The sequence below is a fragment of the Ischnura elegans genome, chromosome 5 (assembly GCF_921293095.1).
Source record: "Ischnura elegans chromosome 5, ioIscEleg1.1, whole genome shotgun sequence".
Lineage (NCBI taxonomy): Eukaryota > Metazoa > Arthropoda > Insecta > Odonata > Coenagrionidae > Ischnura > Ischnura elegans.
In genome coordinates, this window is record NC_060250.1 from 72,143,884 (window position 1) to 72,164,826 (window position 20,943).

The window sequence follows — 20,943 nt, forward strand, 5'->3', positions numbered from 1 at the left end:
AGTGAAACCTCGATATAACGACACCCCACGGTGCACTAATTAACACTCGCTATAGCGAATTGTCGCTTTACCGGAGGTGGAGCAAATAATAGCCAATATACCTGTTGCGAACAGATATACAGGAACAGGAGTGGTGCGGCGACAGATAAACATCTATCCGATAAACGTAAGCATAAATCCAGACGAAAGGCGATGTTTTTTTGCATCACTAAATTTCCTTACTCAAATAACGACTAACTATTCAAACAAGTTATAAGCGCCGCACTGAATAAAAATCATGCAAAGCATTGTTTCGTCATCATTATATTTATCGAACGACAGTTTACCACATAAATTTGAGACTGAGCACTCCATTAACTTCATTTCTAACAGATCGCTAGCAATTACAGAGGTTAAGGAGTCTTCATGAAAGTCTTCCGGCGGTGAAACCCTCGCTATGGCGAGAGCCAACACCGAAAGGGTCTCGTAAAAACGAATTTTTTAACACGCTTATTATAGGGTCAATTGACGGTGCATCGGCTATCTCTCGTAATAGCGGGTGTGTCGCTATAGCCCGTACTCGCTTTAACGAGGTTCCACTGTACATATGTATTAAATTTATGCAATTATTTCTCCATTTTTGCAATCTCTTTACCTTGAGTGTTCAAGCTATTACAGTACAGTAAACTATTACTGTAAATATTCAGAGGCATGCGAAGACACTGCCGGATTTCCTTTTTAGGGACATGCCTTGAGCTCACCTACTTTATACCATGCTCAGAATGTAAGGATTTAGTTTTGGGAAGGAAAAAGGAGTTGCATGTGCTTCAGAGATTAATATGTCTACTCCAGGGAAAGGATATGTACAGTGGGGTAAAAGAGAGATAATTATGCTGTCACGAGTGAAGGATGCGATTGTGGTAGCAAAACTAAAGTGGGAAATAAATCACTTTGCAATGTTCCACAAAACATTTTCATTACTCCGACTCTCGGTTTCAACTTCTATATAGTCATTATCAAGGTGGCTAAATGGTTCTCAGTGAGCCCCTTACATACACAGTGAGGGTGTAAGAAGGCAGAGGAAGGGGCGAAGGAGTCAGCAGACGAGGAATGCATGACTGGTCAGAAATGAGAGAGGGGGGCATTGTTAAGGAATTGCATCACGAGGAAGGGGAGAAAGGTAAGGTCAGGAGGGGAGATTGGGAGCATTTCCTTTAACACATATACAATGCTGTTTTTGGAATGCAAAATTATTTCTAGGTTTTCAAGAAAGTCCAGTCCAGAGTAAAGCCTGAAAACTTGATATATAGCAGCAAAACCAGATTAATTGCTTCATGTAAGACAGAGTGGGGGAGCAGAGAGTGATTGGTTACTGACTGAAGGGTCCTTGGTTCATATCCTTGGTAAAGCTTTCAAGTAGTTCCCAGCAAAATTAATCTGTGTGCAAGGTTGCCCAAGGAAAGGAATGGGCCCCCGTACTTTGAATGTGTGGTATCACACACCTCTGGCTTACATTGGGTTAAGCTCAACCCTCAAACGTACCAAAACCAAACTTTGGGTTGCAACACTGCAGAGTTAGTAAATATGTCTGGCAAAAGGTGAAAAAGAGCATTAATATTCACAAGAAAATGCAGTAACCCAAGACTTCATTACTGCTCTAAAGGTTCTCCTCCTTGCTATCCTATGACTTATGGCTACCTCTACCAGACCACGCTTTTGAGAGGGAAAATGGGGGTAAATTTATCAAAAGTAGTGAAAAAAGAAAGAATAAACTTTGCGAGGCTCACTAATATATTTGAAAAAGTACAATCCAGGTTTCACAATATATGTAGTTACATCATCAGGTTCTTAGCGACGTATGTTATAATACCTGGATCATGCTTTTTTAAATATATTAGTGAGCCTGACAATGTTTCATTACAAAGAACAAAAAGGCTTTTTTCTCCTTGGAAATTTTGAACACGCCTAATTTTATCATCAAAATCTTTTACTATGGCAATTTTCTCCATACATTCCCCTTGGCAAGGGCCCTGCTAAATGTGTTCGGAAATAATTCACAAAGACATCATGAAAGAGTAGAAAACAGAAACCCAAGCAATTTATAGTTGTCTTGAATTAAATGGAGATGGGTTGATATCTTTATTTTTTTTAAATTGAGCAATTTAAAAACATAGAAGGTGACCTATTTCCAATAGTGAAAATTTATTACTAATTAAGGAAGGAAAAACAATATTTCAACCTCAAAATTTATTGTTATTAAATGTTAATGCGGGGGATACCCATGCAACTTATTCAATTCAGTAAATTTTAATTCAAATGTACCTTCAGCCATTTGGGGATTCAGTATTTCACCTGTTTTATCATGATGCTTTGAAAGGACTTCATCAGTAGCTCCCAAATCAGCAGTGTTTAGCTTGAACATGTTCATCTCAAGTTCTTCTTGTGCCCTCCTTGACTTCTTTGCAATGTCATCGTCTTCTGCTTGTTTTCTGAAGGCTGCATCTCTCCCAGCCTCGTCCTTTTCTTGCATATCCTCCCTCATGACAGCTTTAGGATGTGGTGGGGGCAATGCCGCTGATTCTTTAAGGAATGCTCCTGTGTCATCATATATTTCATGCATCTCATTCTCATCAAAATTATCTTCCTCATCTTGATCAGTTTCACTGAAAAATCGCTTCTTGAGAACTCTCCCTGACACTGTAATTGCAGATTAGAAACAAAAACACGTCATATACTCTGGTGTCATTCAATCAGACTCAAAATTGAATTTCATTAAAAGAATTCACTGAAGATAAAGGTGATTTTGGACGAAAAAATTTTTCATGCCGGCAAGTTGCCAGAAATTTGCTTCAGGGGAGCATTTGGGTTGCCTAAAAAGATACGTATTCGGTTTTCAATTTGCAAATTGCCTAGCCATGCAATTAATTAAAGCTGAACATGTTAGACTTTTACTCTATGCCTCAAGAGGTGTTGGAGTTGGGAAGGGAGAATAAAGTAGGCATTGATAAAGCCCAACTATGCCACAAGGGTTGGCATTGGAAGTGGGTACAACTGTGCTGCTTATAACAAAAACTAATCCACTTAGCAGCACTAATGCCGAGTCTACTCAAAATGGGATCATGATTCTCCCAAAATTTACTCAGAACTAGAATTCCAAAAAAATCTCTCCGTGAACATATAGTTGCTTCTTTCTACATGCAACAAACCACAGAACCACAGGCAAATGTTTTGGCCAGGCAATGTTGAACACTCAGGGAATGTTCTGGTGGTTAGATTTTTGAAAATTCAGACCTAACATTAATAAGATATCAAGTGAACATTTGTGTGCTTTGTGGCGATTTATAAGAAAAATTACAATGATAGTAATGATATTCTGGGCATACTGATGGAAAATCAAATCTTACCACACGTGTAGACAATTTTGAGGTACATCCTTGTATTTGGACTGCATGGATAACCGAAGTTTTCGATGGCTGCTGTTAGGCTACATTCCTTCTTTCCATGGCATATCTGCATTACCAGTTCAGTGGTGAAACTTGTGAGACATTCTGGAAGAAAGAATAATTCTTTGAGTTTCTTTTTGGTGGAGATATTAAGGTACACGTATTTATTTGTCATTGATAATTTATTGACCACTTCTTTCCGTTATAATAATTCCTTTTTTGAGTTTTGGTTAGTTAATTCCATTCGTAATTCATAGTTAATGCTTTTAAAACTTATTTTCTTCATCAGGGCTGAAATGCAAACCTCTTCAATTTCTAACAACAACAATGAGTGTGGTGGAGCTTTGAGTTTGAAGTGCCACCACCAGGGACTGCCAACTGGCTGAGCCCTGTGGTTTATCGAGGCTGCTAAGCAGGGGAAGCCTAGTGCCTGGAAGGAGTCACTGAAACTCATGAACAATGACAGAGGCAGAGAGAGGACTTCTTCCTCCAATGTGAGATGACCGCGGCAGTGCATAGAGACTTCTACCAGACTATCGCTAAGGATTTAATAAACATCGTCTGACTTAACTCTATTTATTTCATTGAAGCAAGGTTAATTACTGTCCTTATCCAACCCCTTCAATGTGCAATTGGTATTCATAGAGTAATTGGGGATAGAAATAACACAATTAAACAATATGTAACAATTTTCATGGGATTTTTTTAGGAAAGATGGTAATAGATGAGCACACACTATGTGCATATTCCCTGTGGTCATGACGGATGAGAGCTTCAGAATATTGATGAAGGTCTGTGTAAGAACGACGAATATGTTCATTTGGAGTTGCCTTGTAGAGGTACCGTGCTTGATTTTTATTTCTGAGAGCATGCAGGGTGTCAGCTTTAAACCAGGAGTGGAATTTCTTAGATTTTGGTTTCACAATAGGGACATAATCCTCACCGGGACTTTCAATGATGGCATACAGTAAGTCCACTCTATCTTCGAGGGTGAAGGAGGAGAGCACTGACCAGGGTATGAGGTTGAGGGAGTGGTTTACGACTTCTCAGCTTACCTGCAACCATGCAAGGAAGGGTTTGAGAGGGCGGGGTGGTATCCCGCAGTGTTTCTTGGAGCTGGAAAAGTTGTAAATGATGTCGAAGGACTCATGGTCTGTGTCGAAAATGTTTCTGCTGGGGGTATTTGCCTTGGGGGGAGTGGTGGAAAGGAGGAGGTCCAATGTTGCTACGTTTCGCATCCATTTGTAGCAGCACTGGGAAAGATGAAGGGGATGAAATTTTTTTGATGAAATTTTGGAGAAAGTACTCATCATGGGCGTCAGACGGAGACCCACTCGTTGGAAACTTCCAATGGATTGAGAGATTAAAGTCACCAGAAAAGATGATGGGACCAAGAGTAATGACACTCATCACAGAGTCAAGGCATTTTTCTAAGACGGAAAGATCACCGGCAGGAGGGCGATAGAAACAGCCCACATAAGTTTTGATAGGTTTCAAATGTTTATGAGAGGTTTGAGAGAGTTCAGTCCACACGATTTCACAATCAGTCTCTAATTCCAAGTGATGTTTTGAGGGAAATTTGTTATTGATAGCAACAAGCACTCCACCCCCTCTGGAGAGCCTATCTCTGCGATGTATGCTGTGAGTGGCTGAGAATGATATTTCATCATCCCGAACTTTAGAGTTCAGCCAAGTTTCTGTGAGCGTGATGATATCAAGTTTGGAAAGTTCATGGTCATAGGAGTCACAGGTTGATATGTAGTTTGTTCTAAATGCTTATGACATTTTGGTAGTAAAAATGCACTGTAAGGTCAGAGGAAGGGCCAGGGTTCAGCTGTACGTCACTGCAGTGGTGCAGCGAGGGGGGGAGGGGTTGGGGGATAAACCCCCCCCCAGGGCTCAGAGAATTTTTAAAGTTTAATCAATTTTACTTAATTGGACTAATGTTACGTATAGAATAATGTAAGGATAATAAAAATATTCTTCGGAAGGCTGTAAAACTTACCATTTTGAACCATTTATCTTAATTTTTTTCTGGGGGAGGGCCCCCGCACCTTCCGCTTCCCCTGGTGGGTATTCCGTACACCCTAACTCCCCAGTATTAGTTGTGCCTAAAACCACCCCCTAGCCTCAATTCCTAGCTGCGCCCCTGCATCACCAGAAAAAAGGAAAAGAAGCAAGATAACGGCTTCAAGTCGAGGGTATGGTCTGGCAGTTGAGGATAAGATGTGTCGCCGGGACATCGGCAATGGAGCGGTGGGCAATGGAGGCTGGTGCAGGAGAGACCACACGATACGAACGAAGAAAAGAGAAATATTCTTTCACTTAACACTTCAGGGGGAACCAGGTGCATAAATGATGTGAGGGGTGCACATGGTGAAATTGCACAAACACGGAGGGTAAAATTCACTGGGAATAGAACACAAACTGCAAAGAAAGTAAACTTTAACGGAGCATGAGATGTGCACGTCCTCCCACTAATGTCCATAATGGGACAGTGGGACCAGGGGCGCAGCTAGGAATCAAGGCTGGGAGGGTTTAGGTGCAACACTAACACCGGGGTGTGTGGGGGGTGTGGGGGGTGTGGTATACCCACCAGGATAAGCGGTAGGTGCGAGAATAATAAATTGTGGAATTTTAAAGATAAATGGTTCAAAATGGTGAGTTTTACGGCTTTTTGAGGGATATTTTATTCATCATTACAATATTCTATCAGTAATAGCAATCCAATTAAGTGAATTGGATTAAACTTAAAAATTTCTCTGAGCTATGGGGGGGTTTAACCCCCAAAACCCCCCCTCCCTGCGCCACTGAGTGGGACACCTCTTTGACAGTTCTCACCCCCCTTTTCTCAACCCTCCCTCATCTATGCAAGGCAATTTAATAACAGCAGTAAATTTGATTTTTTTGATAATTCATCAGATATGCTCATTTTTATGACTTCTTATAATTACTGGTTAAATTGCTATTAGAAATCTGAAGAACTCCACAGGAGTCAATAGACATACATGCAATTCTAAAATTAATTACTTTATAGTTTTCAATGTAATGAATATTTGCATCGCATGAAAATGTTTACATACTTAAATATCTTTTGCAGTGGTGACAAGAGATATATAAGAGGTTTGGATAAGAGACCCAGCCATTTCTGTACTATGTATTTATTTTAATTACCTTCCTCTGGGACACCAGCGGGTTGTGGACAATTATAACTGTCCATCTGGCTCCTTCCAAATGTGGCAGAATAAATGGCAAGGTTAGTTCTAGCTCCACAACGGATTGTTGCGGTCTCATCTTGGCATGCCACCTTACTTCTGAACTCATCTGTAATGAGAGATTTAAGCATCAATTTCAAAGGACAAATGAATTGGCAGTCAGTCATTTCTCATTATTTTTTATGAGTCTTATCTTTGGAATTAACTCAAAGTTGCATCAATTTTAAATGCCCACATAATGTCTTTTGTTTGATTATCAAGTTTGATTATCATTTTATTTAGGTGTGTTTGTTGTCCAATTAGATCATCAATTGCTGATAAACAATCGATTAATCCTATGTAAATCTCCTTTGAATATACTTCCCCACTGCACCCAAGTGTGGGTACTACTTTCCCAGCTACAAAGCATACTCACTTATAAGAGCACTACCAAACCATATGAGAATAAGAAAGTGATAAAAATATATTGAGGGGAGGAAATAACTTTGAGCCTGCAAGATCACCCTCTTTTTGACTGGTAAGTGGTTGCCTGGAAGAAGCAAAAACGTGTGATTACATTCTCAGGTGATATGAGCATCAACAAGATGCTTCAAGTGGTAGGGTAAGGTTGCACACAGGGTGTTCCTGCTGTGTAGTCTTCAGTCTACTCATAATACCACAGTCTCTTTTCATACTCATCCTTTCTCTGCATGGGCATACCCAGCGAGGGGCAGGAGGGGGCCGCTGCCCCCCCCAGAAGCAAAAATCACAAATGTCTTAAAGGAAAATACCGCATTAACAGATTATAGCCCCCCTCCGAATATAGTCCCACCCCCCTAATTCCGAGGCTTCAGTTTTGGGAAAAAATTTAAAAATGTGTAAGAATATAGTCCCCCCCTTTACTTTTACAACAGGCATGTTTGAAAAAAAGGGGGAACTATATTCAGATGAATACGGTAATATTTTTTTAAAGCAAATAATTTTAAAACTAATAAAGAGCTGATACAGTTTCCTTAAAATGTTGATTTCATTCACCTTTTCCATGCTTAAATCTTACCTACAACTTGAACAACCATGGCTTGCCCTCCCCTAGTTTTGATCCTGGGTACCCCCTTGTTTCTTTGAAAGCCTCTCTGCGTAAAACAACTTTTCACAGGTATTTGAATAGACATTTGACATCTCACATTATTTTAGAAGGGAGATTGTTAATCGATGCTTTCATCATGTTAGGAGAGATGCTCATTATGTTAAAAAAAGGGGAGAGCAAAAAATGACAAAAACTGCTTTTTGTAATATGTACTTGAACTTCAGCTCCTAGCTGGTTAAAAATTTCATGGTCCACTTTGAATAAAATTGGAGACGAAATAGTTGGTGCATATTTTTCGTGTGACATGGATTCACTAAAAAGAACGTCAATGAGTCCCTTTGCTGTTAATACATACTCCTTGTCAGGAGTGCAGCCAGGAATTAAGGCTGGGGGAGTTTTAGGTGCAACTAATACCGAGGTGTGTGGGGGTATGGTATACCCACCAGGATAAGAGGTAGGTGCGAGATAAGTAAATTGTGGAATTTTAAGATAAATTGTACAAAACGGTGAGTTTTACGGCTTTCTGAGGGATATTTAATTAATCCTTACGCTATTCTATCAGTAATATCAATCCAATTAAGTAAAATGGATTAAACTTAAAAATTTCTCTGAGCTCTGAGCTCTGGGGGGGGTTTTATCCCCCAAACCCCCCCCTTGCTGCGCCACTGCTCCTTGTGGATGTTAGCTCCACATTTATCAAAATTATATGAAACAAAACCATGAGCTATAGCAAGCAGAGAATCTTTATAGAGTAATCTATATGTGGTTTAGAAAGGAAAAAAAAAATCCAATGAGGAAATATCATTTGAATTGGCTGTAAACCACAGATTCATCTTACATTTATATCCCTTTCCCTTTTTGCAACCATCCGTTTATCCTTCTTTTTCTCGTCAACCCATCAGCTTTATTCCATTGAAGTATGTCATATGCTATAGTACAATTTCTAATTTTCAGGTGCCCAACCATTATCCATATTTCTTTGTCATCATTGTAATTGTGCCCTGCTGAATTTTTACTCGTGAGCCTCACTAGCATTCAATTTTCAAGTTACATATTTGTACATAATGGTAGATATTACATATGTATTAATATAGTAAAAACTTATAAAAGAATGCTTAAATGGACAGGAATAAGTATTTTTGGCTGGGGCAGCAATTCTTTTAACTTTTCAGGAAAAAACAATTCATACATACATACTCATAATTCTAGTACATATCCATATTTTTATAAACATTTACACAATGAATACAAGAGATCATCTTTATCTGTGGAGTATGAAAAACTTTAAATTCCAATTACTATTCATTAATGTACATACTTTTGAAATCTTTATCTGGAATTAGAGAAAGTGCTCAGAATTTTGGAAAATGCAAGTACATAAATGAATGACATTGCATTAAAAGTGTCTTTGCAGATCAAAAATATCTTATCAGGAGAAATGATTTGGTATCCTCAACGATGTAATATTAGTTTGAAATCATTGTAATCACGTACTTATTAAAATGTTAATACATGCAATATCACACATGCTTTCATATTACAGGCATCTAAGAGTTCCAAAATTAATAGCTCATGTAATTCATCAGTTAGATTTGGTAGCTAATAACTTGAGAGGAAATTAACCTAATTGATTTTATAATGAATAAAGGTTTCAGATTTAGCTTATTGAATATGATAAGTCTACAGGCATCGATTCAACATTGAAATACCACAGAAAAAGTGAATTCGAGAATTAATAAGAAAATTGTACGTCCAATTACTTTCAGCTAATTATTTTCTTTTTTCATGGAATCTTATATGCTAAAAATTTTCATGGCATGTATGTTGTAAACCCCGAATGGAAGTTTTAACAAATTGAATATGGAAGCCATTGGTCATCCCTGTTCATTGATCTAAATCATAAAAACAATTTCAATGTAATTAGAAAATGCTTCATTGACTCAAAGCAAATTATAGGTTTTTATCTAACTCTACAAAGAAAATTTCCTCATATAAGTCCTGTTTTTACTGTAGATAGTGTTAGTAAATGCAGAATACACTCATTTCAGCTTAAAGCATTCAAATAAAAATGCAAATTCTTAATGTAATAAAATTACTGACAAACAGGAACCATTTCAAAATCAAGCATGATAGTCAGTTGATGCAGCAGGTAGGATTAATGAAACTTGGCTTTTTAGCCATATTAACTATGTTTATCAGCAACTGTTAATCGAAAGAAAAATCTTAATCACATTATTTGCAAGCCAAAATTGTTTACATACATGGGCGGCATTTGTAAGCCACCTCCACGAACTTTGCTGCCCTAGGGCAAGGGTCCACAAAGAGCTCCCCTGGTTTAGGAGCTGCGTGGAATTTACACTGTGGCTTATTTTGGCAGGCCTCTACCACCATTTGTAACAAAGTGTACTGAAATAAGTAGAAAAATATATTTCTTAGATATAGTTTAAGGAGAATGCAGTCTAATTTTAATCAATGTCTCATAGAAATAGATTCATTGGACTCATTGGGTGGTTTTTTCCTGAGCTCTATGATGCTAATATTTGACTCAAATACTTTCTCATTCTTGTACTGTGGGACCGTACAAAGCTCAATTTATTGTTTAAATTTCTTTTCGTGCATTTGTCTGACTACCCTTATATGTTTCTTCATTTATTTAGAATGTACACTTTTAGCTTTCCTAATTTTATTCCATATTTTTTTCATCCTAAACCTATTTTTTCTGTCATGTCATATCCATGTCATGTTATTAACGTGCCTACTCCAAGGTTCCATTATCATTTCCAGTTCTCCAGCTGCATTCGTTGACCTAGTGTGACAAAAGTTTTGCAAGTCATCCTGCTGTCCTCTTTGGGTTGAAGGTGAGAAGCCTGGTTATTTTGCATCCTTCTATAGTGTTGACAACAGTGGCAAATTCATATGGGAGGCGCAGGGGGTGCGTGTCCCACATGAATCCCCTTGTGGATCCGTTCGTATCGCCTAACATTGCAGAACCACAATTGTAACTTTTTTAGATCATAAGATGGCATTGTATTGTAAATTTGTATTATCAGTTTAAAGAAAACTTTCTGAAACTCTACTTATGACTTGATAATTTTCATTATGATAAAAGTAAAGGCAGGAAACCATGAGGGCTCAAGGGGAGCCCTTCGAGGATACAACCACCGGGGCCGGGAACCCAAGGCCGAGCCTTATACGCCCGATCACCCGGGGAGGGGCTGGATGGGAAGGAAAAGGGATAGAGGCGCCGTCGCGATCATAAAGGCAGCTCAAGATATCTTCTGCACCCCCCTAGAGTTTTTTCTGTATCCGCTACTGGTTGACAATCCTTCTGCTAGATGCTCATCTATGAGCACTTTCTTCCATTTAGCAACATGACAGAGAGTGTGCTTGTCAATGAGCCTTCAGTGGAAGAACAGCTAGCACTATATAAGGTGGTGAAAAAACCAGGCTTCTCACTTTTGGCCTGACGACAAAAGCAGGATGGCTTTCGAAACTGTTTCATCAATAAGACTGCAACTGAAGAACCCAGGATCATCAAGTCTTTGTTGAAGAAGAAAGCCCCACTTCCTAATTTGTACATGGGATAATGCCCCCCTTTCCCTGTCCATTTTTATGCTTCAGTGTATTTCAAATCAGCTGACTTGGCTGCTGCCAAAACCAGACCTGACCACCAGGCCACCACCCTCACCTGCATCTCAGCTGGCCAGGAGCATGAAATGTCGGGGGAGACGACTCCTGGGCAGACTGGCGGTGCTCTGTAAGGAGCGCTGTCCGACGAGAAGATTTGGGTGGGTGGTGGGGGTCGGCCGTACTGTGCCAGCTCAACAGAGATGGAGGTGCCAGCAGGGCAGCGGAGTGTCATCAGCTCTCCCTCACAGCCTGCTCGCTGGAATGTCCGCAGGGTACCAGACAAGAGGGCTGCAATGAAAAGAACATCATTGGATATAAGTATGCATTCAGGTATGATGTGTTGTCATTAATTTTCACCCTTAAAAATTATTTGAATGTGTCCCAAGTCCCAGTTGCTTAGTGTTTCATTGGCAGTAGTGGATACAGAAAAAACTCTAGGGGGGCACAAAGGATACCTTGAGTTACATTTACTTTTATCGCAATAAAAATAATCAGGTCACGTGCAAAGTTTGAGAAGTTTTTAATTGAAGTGCTTATGTAAAAATACAAGACAATGCCATCTTATGATATAAAAAAGTTACTATTGTGGTTCTGCAATGTTTGGCAATACGGGCGGCCCCACAAGGAGGGGGGGGGGCACGCACCCCGCACCCCCTGTGCCTCCCATCTGTAATTACCACTGTTCACTGGATATAAAAATTCTGAACGAGCAACACATAGCCTCTGATGCAGTTGTAGTTCGAAGGCAGAGCTTGTACATAGGCGCCGACTCCATGGGGCTTGAGGGGGCCCGAGCCCCCTCAAAAATCCGTTATGGGTGTGAGGAAAAAATGTGCCAGGCTTGTCGATTTTCCCTGGAGTGTCCAGATATCGAGATTCGAGTTATAAGGGTTCTAATGTTGATCATATGACTCTTCTAAAATGGTTAAAAAACTTAAAACTCACTGCTAAGAAAATTTCCCGGGGCAAGTCCCCGGTTTGGGCCCCCCCAATATTTTTTGCAAGTCGGCGTCCCTGAGCTTGTACTACATCAAAGAAATTGTAAAACAATAAAAAATATATTTTTCGCATGGAAAATTGTTTCGTATAAGAAGAACTTTAATCATGAAATGGACAGAGTTAAAAATAAAAATCGAAACTCAAAAATGAATTTAGGAAAAAGTTTGTCATCATTACAAACTCTATGTTACTTCTAGATGAAGAAATGGATGTGGAGAATTAATGCCTAGGCCTACCATAGTGACTTTTTGTTTGGGTGCGGGGTCCAACAGCCATGTCCGCCTCGGGTATCAAAATTCCACACTATGCCACTGGTCCCCTGACACCTAGGAAATACTTGTCCTACTATCAATTTCAAAAGCTCCTTTTATGCCATTTACATATTAAAAAACAAAAAAAAAATTGGAACATTCAGGTAAAGAGCTTATTGAGGGTAAATTAAATTAAGTGGTTCCTCAGACTTATAGTTCAGTGCCCTTAGTGTTTCACTGAAATCTGATATCTACTGATCATGTTTCACCAAGATTATCATCATTGTTAGGATATGAGGTGTATTGATTTTTGGATTACAGTGCCTTCTGTTGCCATGTGGTTCTTTGCCTGAATGCTGTTCTGGTACTGATTAACAACAGATATAACAGTCTGACGACACTTCACACTTCTCAACAGCCTCAATATTTCTAATTTATGTATTCGTAGCAAAAAAAAATAGTAATAAAATTTAAATAACGACTTGTAATGAAAAACATACCGAGTAATATTTCACTTCTAAAGAAAGTTAAGGAAAGAACGCTCCGGCACTGCTAATTTTGCCATGACGTCACTGGTTCTTTGGTCATGTTAGTAATAGCATCCAAAAAATTAAAAGATGGTTATCGTTAAGGCTGGCTTACTGACCTAAGGCCGGGAAAATTGGAAAGCACGCTCTCGATAATTAAGAAGGCATCGCAATCAGTTGATCTTTCAAAGAAATTTAGTGAAGTCAAATGGTTCCAAGCGGGAATGCCAAAACTTTAATGTGCGTGCATTTTTAAATTTTGACTATAACCAATAAAATAGGGTGGTTTCCTACTATTTTCTATTACCTAAATCGAAAGATTATTACTCCTGGAGTACGTATTTCACGCTTTCAGATTTTTAAATAACGATATCTATTTTTCTATCGCGATCAAATGAAAAGTGAAAAATTTCCAGCGCGCGAAAACGCGACGGCTAAGTATGAATGCTGGGAAAAGCCCGTGTCACGTCATTCTGGTTCCCGCTGTCGCCGTGTGAGGTGACCTTGGGGCGAGGATGTGTGCGCCGATACGATGCAGGCTGCTAGCAGGTAGCGCTTGGCTTAAATAAGGATTAATTATTAATACCTTGTCAAAAGAAAGGAACTTTCCGACCATAGGTAGTTTTAATAGGTGATTATTAAGATATCTTTCCCTGAGCTCTGTGCCTCATGCATTCATTGGTAATCTCAGACGATGTAAAACTCGTATAGAAACTAGGTCCCTGTCACGTCACTTGAAGTGGAATCGCATGGACGCCATTCTGGCCTTTTTCAAATGCGGTTAAAATTGACCATTGCCATTCGCCTAAACTGGGATTTCTAAAACCAAATAATTTTAATATCATGAATAAACTAATGGTGGGTGACGAATCGCAATCAATGCCTTCTGTTTTCTTTGATGAAGGAAACTACCCTATTCACGCATCAATTCTAAGCAGATTTTTTTCTACATTTCAAGTGTGTTTTTTGGGTGTTTTTCGAATGCACTATAGACATGTTTTTGTACAAATTTTATCCAAAAATAGAAGCGTCGATTTTTTCTATTAATAAATATTTCGGTTCAAATTGCAATTATTGTTGTAAATTCGTGCTTTTAATTTCGATTAAAATCGATAGCTCGAGAGATCAATTTTGATCGACATTCGATGAGAATATAGGAAAATTCTCATCTTTCATAAATGCTCAGCGCAATTTCGTTAAAGCATTTCCTTTTTATGTGTAAACGGCTGGACTTCTAACACTTCTAGCCACACACCTTTTCAGGCGGCTTACGAGGTACTTAGCATTTACATAAATCCTTTCCTCTAGCACCCATTCCCCACTTACATCACATCTCTAGTTGTTTCCAGTGCCATCATTTTTTCCCTTCATCGTAAAATTGATATGACAAGCCTGGAACGTGATGTCAGGGCAATTTTCAACTAGCTGAGGGAGGATTATAAAATGGAAAAGTTTGTGAGAGTAAAGGCCGGGAATATCGCCGACTTGGGTTTTTGAAAAGTGAAGGGGAGACGCTGAAAGGGAAAATAAAGAAGTAGAAGCAGTGAAAGAAGATCAAGAGGCAGGGCTGAAAAGTTTAGGGTTGGAAAGAGAAGGCAGTGAAAAACTGAGGAAGAGTTTGGAATGAGAGAGGGGTTGGGTAATTTTCCTATGACAGGGGCCCATATAGGCCCACAAAGGCCAAGCTAAATTTTTGGTTTCTCCGCTTGACTTTTACGTGAGAAAGAGCCGGATGTTGTACTCGGGTATTTATAAATTAAGGTAAAAAAAACATACATACCCGGTTCTTAATAAATTCCACTTGTATAACAGCCCTTAACGGATTCAACCATGAATATACAGGGGTGAGAGTAAGCGGGTTGCATAATTGCTTCTTTATGTATAGAGGATAATTTACAAGAACAAATTTCTAACCAGTTTCAAAACCGATAATTTTAATAAACGTATTTCAAATTTAAAGTTTTGTCCCCTATTACTCTGGTAGTATGTAAGTACCGAAAAATTTACATAAAAACTTGAAGATTTTGAATATCCGCATTCGATAAACAATTTTTGTGGTTACTACGGCTAATTGAGTACAAATCTCTTCATTGTGATTCACCTAGTTACTATTTCAGGACGAATATGCAAATGCAAGAGGAGAGATTTCCCACCTGATTTCGTAAAATTTCGTAACAGCGATGATTATCTGTGGAACGCGCTGTGGGGCAGAGTAGAGAAGGTCAGAGAGTACCTACCTACTCACTGCCTTCTCATCAACGTCCCGTGGGCCCCGGGCAAAAGCGTGATGCATGTATCGTGTGGGCTATGCGATTATAGGACGAGGGACAATCATACTCGAATTATACCTCGGGGAAATTTCGGTATACCCTTTTGCCTTTGAGTGTCCAGTGTTCTCTGTGGAAAGGAGAGACGCGAGGAAGGAAAGGAGAAATTGTGTCAGTGCGTGGACTCGTGACACATGCAGTATTTTGAAAGTGACCATGGTTGTTCGGACCAGCACGATCATTTGAAGTGGCTGAAGGGTTTATTTTTTGAAAACGTACCCATTTTTGCGAAACATTGCAAAAGTGTGTAAACCAGATGAATGGTAAACTAAGATATCGTATTTCCCTCACATTTTATGGTTAGTAGTTTTTTCCCTTTTGGTCTTCTGAAAACTTGTTGTGTCCATGAGGTAAGGCCATTCTACAAAAGTTTTAATGCTAATAGCAGCTTAAGACCTTCGTCTCCAGAATATTTCTTACTAAATGTATTTAATCCATTTTGTATTCAAAGAATGTAAGACCAGGATGCACAAATTTTATAAAATTTCGTTTTAATAACGCATTCGAGCTTTCACGGTGAATTTAGGGTTAATTCTGCAGCAAATTAATTTAAGAATACTATCTTGTTCTTTTGAATGCGTTTAGTGGTTCCCCAAGACTAATCAGGTTTTATTTTCATAGCATAAATGTGCGGTAGGTTCTCCTTAAGAATCTCTCGACGCTGATAATGCTATATAAAGAGGTGCTTAATTATTATCAGAGGATTAAAAATTCTCGTAACTCTTTGTCTCGTGGAGTAATGTAATCTTCGTAAGTCCTTAGTACAATGAACATCAGAAATCCTACTATTTTTCTACTAATTTAAGCGGTGGTCTTTGCGGTAGTTACCCGCTCCCACACGCGTGGAAGAGACTATTTTCGTGGAGCGCCTCTCAAAACCCAAATGCGACTTCAGCCAATCAGAACACGCCAGGGATGGCGAAGTGAAACAAAACGAAAGTCAGCACCAGTAAAATTTCAATAGTTTCGTTCCCGGGAGTGAAATGTAGAAACGAAACGAAAAAGAATTAAACCCGGGGAGCTAAACTCAGGGTCGAAACGAAATCGGAGTCAAAACTACTTCGGGTCGAAACTAAACTAAACCTCTTGGACGAAACGAAACACAGATAATGTTTCGCACCGGAGGGACTACATGCTTCACCTTAAAACAGTTCAGTTTCGACCCAGACACCGAGTACGAAGTATGATTGAATGAAGCAGAAGTTCGGCCTACCGCCATTAGATGCATGGGGCACTCATATCCTTCCTTACCACTAACAAGAGATCTGTGAACGCCAACTGGCCATTCGATTTTTAAGCTCGATATTTAACCTCTCTACACGCATGTGACTTGTAATGGGTCGAAACTATTCCCTCTGTTTCCCCTCCACTCAACTTCTGGGACCGAAACTTAGCTATGAGCAGCGGAGTTTCGATTAATTTAGTTTCGTTCCCAGGAATAAAGTTTCGTTCAAGGGCGAAACTAAACTCCTTGGTGATTTTAATTTCGTGCAGGAACGAAACTAAACCCAGGCCTCGTATTTTCGTGTCGCTACGGGTCGAAACGAAACATTTTCGTTTCGTTTCACTTGCCATTCCTGGAACAAACCCCGCTGTAAAGCGACCACCACTTCGGCGTAATAATACAGACCTATATTGCATAAAAATGGTAAACATGGGTAGTTTCAATGCAAAAAAGTAATAAAATTATAAAAAAAAGAAACAAAAGAACTAGAGACATAATAAGTAAGATGGACCCCATCACGAGCTCCAGCCGAGGGCGCTTGATAACCCCAAACCGCCCCTGCCTCAATGGTTTCTGCAGCTACGCGGATCTCCAAGCAACCGTGTCGGGGAGGTGGGCATTGGATATCCGCGAGCGGGCCTTCCTGCTATTTCATTAATCATATCCACCACAGCGACTACCTTACCCTTCTTCCGTCCCCTGTCCACCTGAACGCGGCCGCCTTCGGAATGGCTAAGTCTCCTCTCCGTCTTGTCTACGACTCTCACAGAATTTTATGGTAGACGAGCTGAAGACCGACTTTGACGCTGGCCTCCTCTTTCGTGAAACAGGTCACCGGGTGTGAAATGGATGTAGGTGTGAACTTCCGATCCCTCTTCACTTACCAGCAGGTGACAGAACTTCCTTTTTGGACCTCGAAACTAATTAGATTAATAATTAGGGAGACAAGTTTTCACCCCGTTTCCTCACCTCCAATTCTGTCGCGTTCTCATGGCTGTTTCTCCAATCTTATTCCCTCTCCTGTCTTGGGAATCTGAAAATCCATTGGTCATTCATTCTGTGGTAGCTTTTTTAATAGGCTCTTAAAACTTTCGAAAGCGGCGATGGGCGTATTAATCCCTGTTTTGTACAATTAATGCATGCATTCCCAAGTTTTGCAAATACAGTATTTGTAATCATAATGGAGAAGGTGAAGTGGACGGAGAGGAGGAGGAACGATGAAGTGCTGGACATGGTAGGTGAGGAGAGGCAGATTTTAGATGAGATACGAAGGAGACAGAAGATATGGATAGAGCGAGTACTTAGCGGGGAGGCGATGTTGAAAACAGTGTAAGAGGGTAGAATCCTTGTGTAGGCTTTCGCGGTGTGGTGAGGATTCAGCGTGGAGGTTTTCGGGGTTACTACCGCGTAGATTCATCTCTGCTGACCAGTTGCAGTCTGTAGAGATGAATCTACGCGGTAGTAACCCCGAAAACCTCCACGCTGAATTAGAGGGTAGAATGTTATGTAAACGAGGGAGAGGAAGGAAAAGAATAGGATTTTTAGATAGAATGAAAGGGAGTTGGCCTTATTGTGAATTGAAGAGGGAAGTGGTTGATTGGGAGGGAAGATCCCAGAATTCTTCTCAGGTACTCCATGGAAACCTACCTGAATCGGTTGAATACTTTGATAATAATAATTTGTACTCAAGAGGAACAGAATTGGAAAGTCACATGCTAAAAATCAATATAAATATTCATTTCGAGAAAATTTAGAACTTGTATCTCCGTGAAAGTCGGATTGCTCTACCGTTAGCTCGTAATGACTAAAAAAGAGCACTTCCTATTGGTGATAATATTAATAACGGTTCACTCGTAATAAATATTATAGTCGGATGAATTTGGTCTCGTAAAAGAAAAATTCCAGTCCATGTTAGGGTTAAATTTTTCCCCAACGACAAGTTTTTACACCACATTCCATTAAATTTCTAAGGTGATAAGATTTGAAATTTTTAACAAGAGATAAATCAAGGAATAGAAGCGATCGAGAGAGAGAGAGCTTTCGTAAGGATAGCTATATTCATGTACTTACATTGAATGACCGACATCACTTTTATATGTGTTTTTCTATACATATCCGTTTCATTTTCTAAAGTTCATTGTTGTTTGTTGCATTTGCTTTTTGATTTTTAGTGTTTTGTGTTGAGTTGGCACCTTGGTTACACAGAGAAGAACAAGGATTATTGTGGAAAAAGCCATATAGAAGGGATAAAGAAGGATATAATAGTGTCATGTAATATTGGGGTTTTTCTTTTATGCAAGCGCTCTGGCACACACATTAAACGGAATCACTACTCTAGTTATATCCTCAAATGACAAACTTTTTACTTTCAATCACCTTCAGGGATTTGGTATGAACGAATTAAAGGCTTTCATCCAAATTGGATGGCTAGGCATGAATGAGTCGTGCAACTGTCCCTAATGAATGGACTTAGGTCCAGCGGAAGGTTATAATGCATAACGCCTTCGGCGACCTTGTGTATCGCAGGCATCCCCAAGGTATCGTGTGACCTAGGTAACGAAAATTGACTCTCCCGTCCCGAAAACCGTTCACATTCCCCCTGCCAGCCGGCCTCGGGATTAACTAATAATTTATACGGGACGGATATGACGTGGAACCCAAGGTTTCTGCCCCACTACACACTCTCCCGACGTCACTTCCGGCGTGAGCTATGATGGGTGGGGTGGGTAGATGAGGCTGCGAGAGGTGGGGGTATTTTTCTTCACAAACCCCTTTTCAAAATGCTGAAATCCTTTCACCCTTCCCAACCCTTATCCTCAACTCACTCACCCCTACTTCCCGTACCGTGTGGGGTCGCGAGGGATGGTCCCAAAGCGGTTCGTTCACGGGTCAGGGGAAGCGGGAATCGATTCTTAACGGGATATTTTACTTTGATGAAAGATCTGGTTTTTACCGGCGAACCATTTGGGTGAAATTTTCTCGGATATCTCAACGTGTGCGTGACTCAACCTCTCTTGACGTTTCGAGAGGGGCGATTTGAGCATCAAATTTGGGGGAGGGGTCATGACCTGCGCCAGGGGAGTATGGAATATTAATTTTATTTATTCATTTTCAAACCACCGAAAACAGCTCGTGTTGGCCTTTACATTGGGGCTTTCCAACAATTTTTCACAATTACACGTTCACGAAAAACCATGCCCTGGATAGCGGAAACCTACCCAGGTGGGACTCGAACCTGTGACCTCTTGTTTGGCAGGCGAGGAATTTACCCCGCCGCCACCGATGCCCGCAAATATAGGGAATAGGGACGAAGGGGAGAGAGGAGCATTCTCCCGTGTAAAATTTTGTAAAATACCAATTTTAAATGGTTTGCATTTGCATATACATACACTACTTTTACTCCTTCACAAGGATAGAAAATCTATTAAACCATGATTATTCAAAAAGTAAAAATTTGGGGTCATGACCCTTGTGACCTATCCCCTAAATCCGCTACTGCTTTTCGATAGGCGTTTCCGACTGCAGAATATCAAATAATTAAGTCTAAGCAGTAGGGATGCCAAATACTGGCTCCTTGAGTAATATTATTACCATTAAAAACCAAATAAAATACCGAAAAACCTCGAGCTAAGGTCGGGTAGAGTTTCCTTTCAGAAGACGAATAATAAAACTAATATTAACGTAAAGATTTATATTCATCCAGGGGTTCGTAACAATTTGATCGTGGAAAAATAGTACTAACAAAGGTTTGAATTACACCACTTCAGCGAAATTTTTCAGCGAGGCGGGGCATGGTCCTAAAGCGGTTCGTTCACGGCTCAGGGGTACCGGGAATAGACTAGAAAAGAGATATTTTACTTTGATGATAGATCTACTGCTTTCCAGATTACCATTTGGCTGAAAAATTTTTGGTCTTTCGAAGAATGAGTTACTCAATCTATGTTGACATTTCGATTGGCTTTTCCGCCTGCAGAAATAAATAACAGGATAACATTCGTCCCCGTCTTCTCCAAAATTTACAGATTGTGTTCACATTTTTTTAGACCAGTTGATATTAAGTATATTTCGGAATATTTACCTTTGCGGGCGATAAAATTTAACATAGGGCAGAAATAAAGTAACTTAAATCGAAACTAGAACTTTAAACAAGGTGGATGGGCTATGACAATATCGAAAATGATAACTATTCATGTCTTCCACAATGTACTTTAAAAAATTTGGAATTTATTAATTAAATTGTGGAATTCACGAAGTTCTATCATTATCAATACCCAAATATAG

At 39.8% G+C, this 20,943-nt stretch overlaps 1 protein-coding gene across 2 annotated transcripts in view; it reads right to left on the reverse strand.

Annotated features, from left to right (window-relative positions):
- Nucleotides 1–20,943, reverse strand: part of LOC124159048 — a 171,825-nt gene that overhangs the window by 2,558 nt on the left and 148,324 nt on the right. Inside the window, exons 2-6 of one of the 2 annotated variants that reach the window (XM_046534546.1) lie at nt 11,392–11,621; nt 9,965–10,109; nt 6,597–6,746; nt 3,384–3,527; nt 2,302–2,676 (exon numbers count right to left, since the gene is read on the reverse strand). In XM_046534546.1, coding sequence (XP_046390502.1) covers nt 2,302–2,676; nt 3,384–3,527; nt 6,597–6,746; nt 9,965–10,109; nt 11,392–11,621 — 1,044 coding nt within the window. The remainder of the gene's footprint in view (nt 1–2,301; nt 2,677–3,383; nt 3,528–6,596; nt 6,747–9,964; nt 10,110–11,391; nt 11,622–20,943) is intronic. The other variant, XM_046534547.1, reaches the window with a different exon arrangement.